This window comes from Ostrea edulis, chromosome 7 (assembly GCF_947568905.1).
Source record: "Ostrea edulis chromosome 7, xbOstEdul1.1, whole genome shotgun sequence".
Lineage (NCBI taxonomy): Eukaryota > Metazoa > Mollusca > Bivalvia > Ostreida > Ostreidae > Ostrea > Ostrea edulis.
Window position 1 is genome coordinate 46875767 of NC_079170.1, and position 14053 is coordinate 46889819.

Here is a 14053-nt window from a genome sequence, read left to right on the forward strand (position 1 = left end):
AAATACAAATTTCTTAAAATTCAGCTGTTCATCCAGGAAGTATTCCAGGTATTGTAATGTACAGAGATCTATGTACAACTGCACCAACTACATGTATGGATTTCCCAGAAGACAACGATAATCTCAAATAGAACGAATTCGGTTTTCTTGGATTTAGTTTATGATAAGTCTATTCAAATTCACCCAATCATTGACATCACCTAGAACGGTGTCAAATGTTTTCATCAGACGTTGATAATCATAATAGCCTTTAGGTTAAAACTATTGTAAGTGGAGTGGTCATCGGCATATCCACGCTGTAAAACTCTGGATTCTTTGACAAAATTTTGAAGAGTACTTGCGTTGACGGTATAAAATGCTGCCTTGCACCACTGAAAAATCCTAATGTAAGGGTATCTAGATGTATTGATATACACTTCCGCACTCAAGTATAGAATCTGACACCCCAAACTCTATAAATGTAGAACGTTTCCGAGTATGTGGTGGTGCTCGAGTGCGAGTACAGCTGTAACCTGTTGTTTTTCCATTTGAAATCCGCAGTATATCCAATGTTAACTTTGTTTCTGTACTGAAGCCCCTTTTATAAGCATTCTGATAGTCAGGCAATTTAAAAGAATAGATATTTCATAAACATTGCTACGTCAACAAACGAAATCAATTGAAGCTGTTAGTTTTTGGGTCGTATAGGGGCTTTAATGAAATTTTTAAGGTATGTTTGGTCATAAGTATAGTAGGAAAATATATTTGGAATTTTTTTATATCATATTTATGAGACAGCAACACAAGAACACAACAATATCAGGCCTCAACCGTACGTAGCTTTCTGTGCGCCGTAAATTGAAGGTTTTTATAAGGGGTGGATCTGTAGCTCTCTGATTTGTCCCAATATTATCTCAGAGAGCTACAGTTCTGCAGCTAATGCAAACCTTGCAAGCTCGCCCCGTTTTACCGCGCAAATAATAAGTAAGTAACCTATACACCAAGTATTGTGAAACATGTATATGAAATAGTACGATGATGAATTGTCACGTTAATAATCGATATTTTTTTCCCAAAAGTTAACTTTTTATCAGCTATGATACGAGCAACTGTATGATCTTTTACTATGTCAACTTCATACCGATTTTATGACTTTTCAAAAACTATTTGAAAACGGCACAATATCTAGCGAATGCGGTATAAATAAATTGTAATCAGAAAAAAAAATTCCTATTTGTTGATTTTCTATATCATTTGAATGTTATAACCCTTCTTTTTAGACTTTAAACAAATCTTCCACATGCTTTATCGGAGATGAGTATCTGGCATGTAGCTAGTTAAGTATAATTTTAACTAATTTTAACTAATTCGATTCAGAATCCACATGATGTCAAATTCCTTTCCGTTTAACATTCATTTTATTATTGTTGGTTAATGTATTCCAAAACTTAAAGACAAGATACTATGAATCCACTTTATAATCATTATACATTCCTGAGTTTCAATAACTATGAACATTATAGAGCGATTTGTACAATCTACTGATCCACTGTCCAGATACGTCCTCAAGATGTTTTCACGGGAGCAACGCTTAACAGCTTAGCCATATCATTCTGGAAAGAGAAAACACAAACGAAATGGTGGGTGATAGATGTGTGCAGAATATAGCAAACCAGACATTAAACGTTAGCTGTAAAGTATGACATCATCTATCATCCAATCACATACAATGTACTTAGTATGAATCTTCAAAAGTACACACACACTACCATGCTACGCTCAAATCCAGTAAACCATTGTGACGGAAAGCTAAGGAAATGGAAATACGTATATAGTTATTACTATTGTAATTTGTCCTGTTCTATCCGGGGCCCTAATAATATATTGCAAAAATCCTATACATGAAAAGAAACTATATCTTTTCGACTTCCACTTTGTAATGTCATTTTGAAGATTTAAAGGAATGTAATCTGGAGAATACAATACGAGTAATGCCCCTTCGCTTAGCGTCTCGATGGTTTTAGTCTTAAGACTCAGTTTTGATGATTTAATTAAAGGTACATGTACCAATTGCATCTTGATCCCGTAACATAGTATACTAATAAGCAATTAACATTTTCATGCTTCCCTTACAGCATTAATAAGCAGCATAACTGAACACGATAAGATGTAATAGCTCAAACTTCCCTTGCTTGTGACTTTAACACTTCCAATTCGAATAATATACATATATGTCTATGTTATGGACCCAAACAGTATTACAACTAACTCACAAAAACCAGTGAAATAAAACCTGTACCATAAAAGTGACCTGGTTGGGATGGTAGGGAATCCCGCCTAGTTTATCACATAACTTCATGTGTTCTCTTTCTGGGTCTCCGGGCACGAGGACTGGTTTCTCAGGACCATCCACCTAAAGACAACAAGGCTATTGTTAAAATAATATCTCCTGCTTCAGCCGCCTCTGCCGGTCAGAAGTTCTGTCGTCTTTGGGTGTGCACGTCTATATTTCTGTTCAACATAAAATCTCATCGAGATCTAGTTTATCACATGCTATATTTGTGGATACTTAGATGTGAAAATTAACATGGCAACTCGACCTCATCTTTTGATTTTTCTTTTCTCACTCACACAATATTTTAGACAAAAATATCTACATATATTTACCTTCTATCCCTTCTTACTCAATGAAACTGTAGATTAATGCCTCCTAAATTTTAACTTTTATAATAGCCTAATCCCTGCGCATGAATACCCTCTTCATTACTAAATTGCTAATAAAATATTTACAACATAAATGAATAATAAAGTTTTGAAAGTGTACGAGATGACATTCCTCGAACCTCTCCACACTAGCATATATATATTATATATGTACTATATATGTATTTCATGGAGTGTTAACGGGCTCCATTCAATACACCCATGTGGTAAAAAAACCTCCAAGTACATCACCTCATATAAATTCAAAAACTGAAGTTTTCTCAAATATAAATCATCTGTGAACACACGCGTGTAAGCGTCCATACTTTTATTGAGATGTATTGTCGTGCAAAAATATATATGTATATTCTGACACTAAACTGGGATTTCGTGAATTTTAGATAAAATCCTAGATTTTTAAAACTTCTGATTTTGTTTAAATGAGGACGCTTCGTGGTATAAAACCCGTCTTTTTGCAGTTATCCCATATAGAGTTATTGCAAGCAAAGAAATACTACACGTGCGACTTGGCAGAAGTTGTCTCGTGGTTATCCAGATTTATCTATGGGTTAATTAGAGACAACAAATAAATTGCATGACAGAGATGTACCAATGAAACTGCCAGGTCTCTAGGTTACTTTAATGATTGAACAAAAAGTTGTACATTTAATATAGCTGTATAGCTTTATACAAATTAGAATGAATTTCTAGTTTCATGTGGCGCCATATTTTTACGAAACATAAAAAAGTAATTTTCATATCAAGTACACTGTGTACCTATTTTCTTTACTATTAAATATTTACAAATCAACATATTTCTATCCGGGATCAATTGTTTAAGATGTTTCATTGGATGAGCCACACATCGGACTTCCTCTGTTTTCAGTATACAATGCTTTGCTACAACAACGATTTCAATATTGTTCTCCCAATTATTGTAATTTTCTATGTTTAATTTTATATACGGCCATGTTCCCATGTGAACTATGTATTAGAAATAAAAATATCTGTATACCTATTTCATTGTCATAAAAGTAAATTGTAAAATTATCTCTTCGTGTAGATAGCAGTTGAATCTATAGTTCGTTAAAAGGTCTTTTCTCGTGGATAAAAATTGCACCATCTTTATCATACAAACGCCAAATGAACCTGAATGCATGTACATGTATTACTAAGTTATAGAGAAAACTTATTTCATATTTCATGTCGTGTATGCTCGTGCTGCTATCATGATATATCAAAATATATGTGACCTATATAAGAGATGTAAATCATGCATTGTGCATGCTTCTTCACTGGACGGTTACTAGGTGGTACAATTACAAGAACGTCACACAAGTCTTACCGACTCCAGCCGTCTACAGATGTCAATCAGTTCACTCATGCGGTCCTCGAAGTCATCTGTGAAAGCCTTCGGGTCGAACACGATGAAGCATTGTCCCTACAGAATATAACAAAAGTCTTGTGTGATAGCCTTTGGGTCGAACACGATGAAACATTGTCCTTACAGAATATAACAAAAGTAATCTGTGAAAGCCTTATGGTCATTCTCCCTACAGCAAGTATATACGAAACAAACTTCCGTTATGGAAATCGACAGTGCAAAATACATATATCTAAATGTACCATGAACACAATCCAATAAAAATTTGTTCAGAGACCTAGGTGTTTCAATTAGAGATCATATTCCGGAATCATACATCCATTCTTTCAATTTATATCTACTTAGTTTACAGTAAGCACTTAGCAAGTGCCCCATAATCATACCAGATTTCTGATTGGCTAACAGGCATCAAATGACACTCTTTATATTGGAAATTGACATCTGTATTGATATCCATGTTTTAACAAAAGTGTTTAACAATTATTTTGAAGAAGGCAACTTAACATTTCAGATGGACAGTGTAAATAGCTGAAGGTGATATAGGAAAAACACTGCGTAATGCGGGGGGGGGGGGGGGGGGGGGGGGGCTGTAGTATGTGTATACCAAATTGGCCGTTCTCGTGGCTCCCTTCCACTGCCGTATGTGGGGACCGAACGCACCCCCGCCGAGTATTCCGGTGAGAACCTCTACCATCATAGACAATCCGTAACCCTTGTAGCCACCTGTCACGTGATGAAGACGTCATTTATATAAAGATAAACTTTAAGGTATCTAACTCATAGATACAAAAATGGTTATTTTAATATGCAACAACTATTGATTTCTGGTTGCATATTGCCCGTTTAAATTTAATATTATTTACTTGAAACTGACCAATTCATCGTGTAGCGACGCTTATGGCAATCGCTGCAGATGTTAATGTCGATCATTGTTATACTACAAGCGATTAAAAACCAACACTAAATCCGGACTGGTAGTATTTGTAGATTTCCAGATGACTTACTGCTTTCTTCTTTTCCTCCCAGAGGTAACAAGCCTTTGACCTTCTTTGGGTCGTATGTTTCCTGTTAGAATCAAATTCCAAAACATGTTTACCTTATATACAGTTAAAGCAAACTAAGATTTTTGTACAGGTATCTGACTAACAACTCGCAACTGAGTTTTGAACTTTTCAATGTCAAAATATATTAACATTTGAATTTTATATGATAAATATATAGCTTACATTTCCATCAGCGTCTACCGCCCATCCCGGAGGAAGCGGAAGTGCCCTCCTGTCTTGAATTTCAATCTAAACAAGACATTTAGTGAAAATGATTCTTACCGTAAATGATCACGCAGAATGATAAATTGCTATAGTCACAAAATAATTTTTATCTGTTCTAGAATTACATTTACTACTTTCCTGCGATGGTATTTCCATATAATCTACACATGAACACGTGGTTCTGTAAGACATTAGCAAAATAATAATTTATATCATAAATTCACGTTACCTTTCCAAGAGCTACGCTAGACGTGGCCATGTCCAAAACAAAGCTGTCACCATCCTTAGCCGGCGCTGCCATGCAGATGGGATTTGTTCCCAATACTTGCTGGAAAACTAAAGCTTGCTTTACTGTCGGCTTGAAAGCTAATTATAATGTCCTTTTTTTAAGTTTCCCAATGTACTATACTGATATCAAGAGAGCGTATCGGCATTCGGTGTGAGGTTTCTCTTTACATGAAAATGGGCGCAAAAGCAAATACATGAAAACATTCTTACCGGTACTTTACTTTATTACATTCTGATGATAGACAGCATACTCGTAAAAAAAGAGTGTGGAAAAAAAATACCTGTATTAAATTCAAAATCTTTATTTACAGGCATTTGTTACCAAAATGCAAATTTTTGTGCAGTTTCATCACCTTTTTGCTGTCTCCACGAAGGATAAACATCTAGAAGATGATTTTTAATTGGACCAGGAGGGATCAGTGATTTCACACAAGAGCCAGAAACCATAAAAATGCCTTTTAAGAAAGATCTACCTTTGACCCATGCATCCATTCATCAATACAAGTACATGTATATAAAATTCTACATTGTGACTAATGTTGGGAGTTCAAATTCATGAGGAGCACATTTTCTTTTCTCTTTTTTTTCTAAATATTTTCAATTCAGTCTTTTTTTCTACAATTAAAATTTCAGTTTATTATAACAAACTTCTACTCATTATGTAAAAAGTATATTAGTACTTTGAATCATCATTAGGGTATTCTTTTAAGAAATATCTTGAAAATATATTCCTTGAGAAACTGACACACCAGTTTAACCTTTCCAGACAGCAGGAATAGAGAGAGATTCTGTTCTATAGAAGAAGGCATGCAGACGGCCAACTTTCTTTATGTCTTCACTTCTGCATGGGAATTTTTGTATTTTGCATGCAATAGGTTCAATGCATGGCCATGGGGAAAAGGAGAAAGACGTGAAGATTAGAGGGGGTGTGAAGATCAGAGTGATAAAGTGGATATGAAGATCAAGAGGAATGAATGAAATTGAAGGGAAGTATGGCTGAAGGGTCAAGAGAATATTTGGAAATCTGAGCTGATTCATAGGATAAACATATACTTGAAAGTTTGAAATAGAGACAGTTGAGAAGTTTCGAGGGTTTCTTCGATACTTTGCCATGTCTTCTTTAGAGTTAGAAATATGTTTGCTTTGAATTGATATAAGTAGAAATGCATGATTTCAAATATAACTCCTCGATAATTAAGAAGACCCAAGCCTTCTGTCAGCTACACAGGTAAAATTGTGACTTATCTTTTACGATTGAATTTCCCATACTAAACATATGTTGATGTTTCACCAGTATAAGAAAATGACAATATGCTTACCTCCTTTGATCGTGTTGGGTTGAGAACTGGTGAGGTATTAGTGAAAGACATTCCCTACAACAAAACAATGATGTGTATTGAAGATGAGCTTTGCATCAGCAATAGTAATGCTCTTTAATTTTATAGCATTTCTATACATTCTTTATTCTGGAATGCGGCAATTCATAATATGAATTAATATTACATCATAAATATAACAATGGTATACTGTACATGATTTTACGAATACGGACAGTTTTACTACTAACAGATCTAAACCATCTGCAAGTGTAAACACACTTTGTCCGTATTTCTTTGGTAACCCAAGAAGTTTTAAAATTCTACTACATATATACTCATTTGAATTTTGCTACAAGTAAATGTATAATTGTTTCAATATAAAATGTTTGATATATAAAACCATCACTTATATAACATAACTTTATAGGATCTGTTTGACACCTGGAACCGCTGGAATCAAATATTTCACTACAGTGTTTTTAAGATACCACTCTCCTTGTCTATCTCCCTCTTTCTTTCTCTCTCAAAACAATTTATACATATACATGCATCAATGATTTTTCATTTACACCATACAATTCGTGTAAATATTTAAAACTACATACATATTCCACAGGGGGTTAAACCCATTTTAACCCAAAACCATAAATAAAGCTCAAAATCCTAAAAGCGGGGGGGGGGGGGGGGGGGGGTTTCAGTGCATGGAATCAATTCATCGTTTCAAACGTACATTTCCACTACGTTTTATTAATTACCTTAAATAAGTGGGAAGAGGGGGGAACCAGCCAGTGAATCAAACTTGGCATATAAAAATAATCGTAAAAGTATATTACCCACTAAAGTGGATGAGGTCCCCTACCCATCAACCCCCTCTTGCTATGTGCCTGATTTATCCAAAGAAACATGAAAATGAAAGTAGGTTTGAACATACGTCAGCGTCGTAAACAAAAGACAATACCGAGTATTTATCCACAGAGGCTTGATCATAAAAATCTTCAATTTCCCTGCCTGATAAACGATTTTACAATTTCGGTCAACATCTAATGACTAACAAAGTAATGACAGTCCAATTCTACCAAAGTTAACGACTTTATGCAATACCGTCAATCAAAGGTTTACAATGTTGAGAATTTTGTGTTAGTAAATTAGTGAAAGGTGTACATATTTATAAATTTTAAAATCTTAACCTATGGTGACACATCAATCACCGTTAATTCTGTAAATTACATATTGAGGAAAGATTTAAATCGTCCCAGATGCATTCCTTTGAGAACGCTTTGAACATATTGGTTTCTTTATAATTTTGTGGTTTGGTTCTACCCTCATTAATAAGCGCACAACTTTGGTTTGGTAAAAGTTGTCTAAATGAGTAAAAACAGAGAAAAGCCAAAAGGCTAAACAAAAGATATAAATCAAGAAATTTTAAAGAAGAACTGACAATGTGTAATAACAGTATTGTTGAAAGAAGATATAAGGAGGTATTAGATTTTAGTATTAAGAAATATCGGATCAACTTAATGAAGAAAATACGAAACTTCCGTAGCTCTAACCCTAAAGAGTATTGGAAAATAATAAATCAAAGTATAATGGTAGTTATAGTGTTAGTATTTAAAAGACTTTAAAGCTGTTAATGATTGTAAGGAAAAAGATGTATATCAAGATGTTATACATCTTCGCAAGCCAAGTGTTTTCGGGCCGCTTCGCTCCCCACAAGCGGGGGAGCGAAGCGGACCGAAAACACTTGGCTTGCGAAGATGGATGTTATAGAACAGAATAATTTTGGTGACGAGTTTTTACTGAATGGAACAATCACTGATGCTGAAATACTTCAAGCTGTAAAATTGTGAAAATCAAACAAAAGTTCTGGAATAGATGAAATGTTGAATGAGTACATTGTAGCCTCGATAAAATTGTTTCTACCTATTTACGTTCGCTTATTCGTTATATTCAGGAATTTTACCAGAGGCATGGTTGATTGGAAATATTATACCAATCTATGAGAATAAAGGAAGCACGCCTGATCCGAACAGTTACGGAGCTATTACCCTATCAAGTTACATGGGTTAACTTTTCACTATAATTTTGTCCCGACGACTCGATGATTTTTCTGAAAATTTTGATGTACTGAAAGAAAAATGAAACAGGCTTTAGAGATAAATATTCTACATTTGATAATATGTCTGTACTATATTCATTTACTTTAATAGTTGTGTTTTTTCGCTTAAAGATAACTTTTTTATTCATTTATAGATTTCAAAGGTGCTCTTGATAATGTTTGAAGAGCAGGGTTATGGCGTAAATTATTACGGTACTTTTAACTTAAGATGTTATTGTAAATATATACAATGGATGTAAATCAAGAATAGCTTTAAATAATGAATTTTCAAATTATTTCTTATGTAAAATCGGTGTGAGACAAGGGGAAATTATCCCTCATCCTTTTTGTCTTGTTTCTTATTGGCCTTGAAAAGTACCTTATTGATAGAAATATTGAAGGGGTTGCGCTTATTTCTGAAGAAATGGAAAATGAGTTTTAAACATATTTTTTAAATAACGAATTTTATTACATTTTTTCATGTGAAAATTTAAAAGACTTCCGAAAATGTATTCACCACAAAAATTTCATCGCAGACTAAATATTTAGAAATTTCACGATTTATTTTCTTCTACGAATTTCAATTTGTTATTGAATTTATCTAGATTTATTGAAACTATAAATGATGTGGTCAACCCTCCAAGTTGATTTGCCAATTAGATACTGTAATCTTTAATATTGAATATGTATCATATGTACCTCAACACGCATGTATATATCTATTTTATTGTGATTATCTATGTACTTCCCTATATATCACATCTATTGAAATATTAGAATAAATGAATTTGAAAAAAGAAACAAACGTTTTCTTCAATCATGATGATACTTTGTGAAGTCAAGGGGGTCCGAACACCTCTGACTCTCCTCTAGATCCACGCACGGTTCATACATAATATGCGTTTACATGTACATGTATCATATTACGCACAAAACACGCATAAGAAATTTCACAAATGAATTCTTGAATTCGGTCACTAGTACTTTATTTACATACTTACGATTAATCCATTTTGAAGAGCCCTTAAAGAATACCAGCCAGCTATTCCAAAGTGATTTGATCCTAAATGCAAAGCGAACAATTTTGACAACAGTGCAAACTTTCTGACCACAAAGTAAAAGGAATACAAGTTACCGTTTGGTTTTCGCGGCGTGTGACCCAACTGTATATGTAATCAACATACCTCGAACAGTGACCATTCCTATCCCAGCCTCTTTCGCTTTTTGAATGGCTAAATCTACAGCGAACTTCCCAACAACGGGACCTATTACGTACAAAGATGTCCAGTAGTTAAATATCGCGTACAAAGAAGTGCAGTAGTTAAATATCGCGTACAAGGAAGTGCAGTAGTTAAATCTCGTGCTTTCTGTATGCAGATCAGAGAAGACGAAAACAGGAATAGGAATTTATGTCTTAACTGTATGAGCTGTAAGTACTCCAAAACCTCGTTGTGTTTCATGTTGAGTTCGAGGGTGATATGCATCAAATATAAACGATAATCTTACCCAATAAATTATGCCCCTCTACAAGAGCAGTTGCGACCGTTTGTTTGACGATTTCCGGCGATGTCCCGCCCCCTCGGCATATTCCTGATTTTAGTTCGCTTGAATACATATCTAAAATATATGTAGATCGATCATGTTTTTATTTTTGAAATATACATGCTTACAATATTTATGCATTGCACATTGGAGTTTACATGGGTATTATTTGGCTCAGAGGAAAAGAAAAACTCTTTAAAAACTCAGCAATTTATAGTTGACACATTAAAAGAAAGGATGAGTCCGTTAAACGTCCGAAATCGGTCCCCATCAAACCAATGATCCCCCTCTCTCTCTCTCTCTCTCTCTCTCTCTCTCTCTCCAAACATTGTTCTTTCTTAATTTCAATTTTAGTTTTTAATTCCATGCACCATAATTTCCATAGTAACGAAGCATATTGTCCAATTGATTTGTTTTTTACATGAATATGGATATAAAATTTGCATTATCTTTTTTAATCACTGGTAATTATCTACAAGAAGACACATGCATTTTGTAAATGTCCAGCTCCTATATCTTGTTTTGAAAAGACTCCTTATATAATTAAGCCTATACACTCTGCATGTACTAAGGTATACATTGTACTTATGTGATTATTTAACGATTGAACAGCACTTTTGAGCTGTTCATAGTCAATATGAACGGATTTGGATTTGAGGCAAATTCTGTGAATCGCGCTAGCAATTCAAATCGTACATAACGATTGGATTACAAGGCCCATGCAGTTGGACAATAATGAAAATGAAAGTAGGTTTGAACCCGCGTCGGCGTCGTAAACAAAAGACATTACCGAGTCTGTTCAATCCATGGCTGTAGTGTCCTCGATAATCAGCTGTAATGAGCAGATCCGCCAAATCGGCTGCATGGTCTGGATCCGCCCCTGATGCTGTAATGCACCGGACCACAAAGTCTAAAAGCTCTTGTTTCGAAACTAGTATATCTCCCTCTGTCGCCATTTCAGGTTAAAATTTAGTATTTTCAATTGGAGTTGTCTCGCATTGTGTAGAAGATACACACGATACCCTGTATGCATTAATGATAAACTCATTTACGTCCTGAGGCGTAGTTTTGTTTGGCTCGGGTTGGCACATGCACGTGCCTACACATATTTTTCATTACACTTTCCCCCCATAAAAGTTTGCACAACATATGTTCATACATAGTTTTAGTTTTTAAAAATTCAATAAAATCGTTATTCCGTTTTCATGACACGTGTACAGCATATTATATTCTTTGATCCGCTCACGTACGATCGTTGGTGAGCGGATCAAAGGATCTAATTCTAATAAGATTGAATCCGATAATAGATAATATGTATAAAAGTATGACCGTTACTGATCTGAGCGAAGCATGAAATCGTCAGTGGCAAGGTCCATGTGATAAAAATATGAAAGGGGTATAGCGCACTTGGTATGCAACTTCGCCTACATAAATACCTTTTTCTTGAATATCATTTTTTACAAATAGTCTGCTATACAATGTCAGTTTATACTTGTGTTTACCCAAATTACTCAATAAAGATATCAATATGTCGATAGTATCTTTATTTGATAAGCATAAACATCACCGTGATTATATAGAGTATATAGTAGATGTAACGTAATGGGCATAAAAAATTGCAAACTGTTGCAAAAGGCCACCTTAAACCAGAAATAAAACACTGAAATTGTTTTACGTGCTTATGACTGTATATAAGTCCGTTTGAGGAAATTTGGTTTAAGGTGGCCCTCTTGTTGAAAATGGATAAAATATGAAAAAATCGTACTCAAAATTTACCTTGAGATTTAGCAGCCTGTCAAAAGTTAAACCTTTAAACTTACAAGCCTGGGTGGCCTAGTGGTTTAGGTGCTCGGTAATATTACACATAAACCATACATTCCCCGAGTTCAAGTCCAATATTTTTCCAATCTATTTTTTTTTTTTTTTTTTTTTTTTTTGCTTTTTTTTGTAGGGGGTCGTCTTCTTGATGGGGGTGTTTTTAAATGTAATACATATTAGTCATTTTCATCATAACTTCTAATATTTGCAAGTTACGACTTAAAGAAAGGGAATTTATTCCGAGATCATTGTAGTTCCGCTTGTTTACACTAACATGTTCCTGTATGCAGAGGAATTTCAATCCGTAATGTGGCTGATGAAAAGCTTTAACAAATACTACAAGAAAAAGGACACAAATGCACAGCATGTAATAAGTAAAAATAGGTCAAGGGAGGAAAAGAACTGTTATACAGTTTGACTTCTCAAAAAAAAATATAAAAACTCATGTTGCAACTGTCATATGATATTTAGGCAAAGATAAACACTCGAATCATCAACCAAAGGCAAATGAACTGATGACATCTATTAAAGACGCTGCAGTCATGTCAGAACAGTTAGTTAAGTAATGTCATATGTAAAAGGGTTGTTGTGTAAAATGAATGCACAGGTCTATGAAAATATTGTACTGTTCATCTTTCCAAATAGGAAAATGGTTTATTAAGTAAAGAACGACTCATATAAATGTCAGTAATGCTAAACTGCGGCAGTTATTTATCTTGGTTAACGAAACATCAAAAACGTTGGCCTTATATTTAAATATAACACGCCAGTCTATTATTGGAAACCGGTGTTTTCCATTTAGATTTCTGAGTCGGCCGTATCGTCAGCAAATGCGCTATACCTCTTTGTAAAATTCGGCAAATTAGAAATAGAAATATTAGTATTATCTCATTTTTATAAACATTATGAAATACCTTGTAACATCCAAATATGAAAGATTTTTTGGTGTTGGTTTTCATAAGAGACTTTGGAAGGGTCCAATGAGGCTTGAGGGTGCCGTGTTACTTTTTGAGCCTTGTCTACTTCGCTCGTTTTTAGATAAACTTAAGGCAATCACGATTGATAAACAGTTTAAAGATCTCTGAAAAGATGCACGATATTTTATGTCTATTGCAATTACTGTGATGTTTAGAATAGCGCAGATAAGTCCTAATATTTCAAAAATTTCTTGGGGGTGGTCCCGCTCGCGGTGCTTCAGTGAAACTCCCGGCCTACACATTCAAATAACCCTAGCTCCGCCCATGACGTCTCTTATTCAAAGATGACGAACCTGGCTTCTTTCTAGATTGAATTAACAAGACTAGAATACGTTTATTCTATTGATATAAGTCCTAAAAATCAGAGGGGGGATATGATCCCCTGTGTAAAACGTATGATAAAACTGTTTGAAATTGTCATTTCATATACATATTGTAATGTCTAATTATTATTGGAGTTTGCCAATTATACAAAATACATTGTATCCCATATCTCCTTTGTTTTGTATAACCCCCCCCCCCTTTTCCATGTGAGTTACACTTCTACAGTGTGTGCCAACATAAAAATTAAATTAACTATGTCAAAATATTATCGGATAATCTTGAATATTAACAAAAGTTCTATAAATTATTGAATATCCCCCATATGTGACTTAAAACATGCGAGATGCAAGTTATAT

General features: G+C 34.4%; 1 protein-coding gene across 1 annotated transcript; it reads right to left on the minus strand.

The window, feature by feature from the left end:
• Positions 1 to 1439: 1439 nt before the first annotated feature.
• LOC125655973 (uncharacterized oxidoreductase YjmC-like) lies at positions 1440 to 11613 on the minus strand. The gene is made up of 12 exons (XM_048886520.2): positions 11369 to 11613; positions 10543 to 10653; positions 10221 to 10301; positions 10038 to 10099; positions 6942 to 6995; positions 5564 to 5662; positions 5293 to 5358; positions 5071 to 5131; positions 4671 to 4789; positions 4028 to 4123; positions 2279 to 2392; positions 1440 to 1592 (listed from the first exon to the last, which is right to left on the minus strand). Exons 1-12 carry the CDS (start codon positions 11532 to 11534, stop codon positions 1545 to 1547), a joined length of 1077 nt encoding a protein of 358 aa, XP_048742477.2. The 5' UTR covers positions 11535 to 11613; the 3' UTR covers positions 1440 to 1544.
• Between the last annotated feature and the right edge of the window lie 2440 nt (positions 11614 to 14053).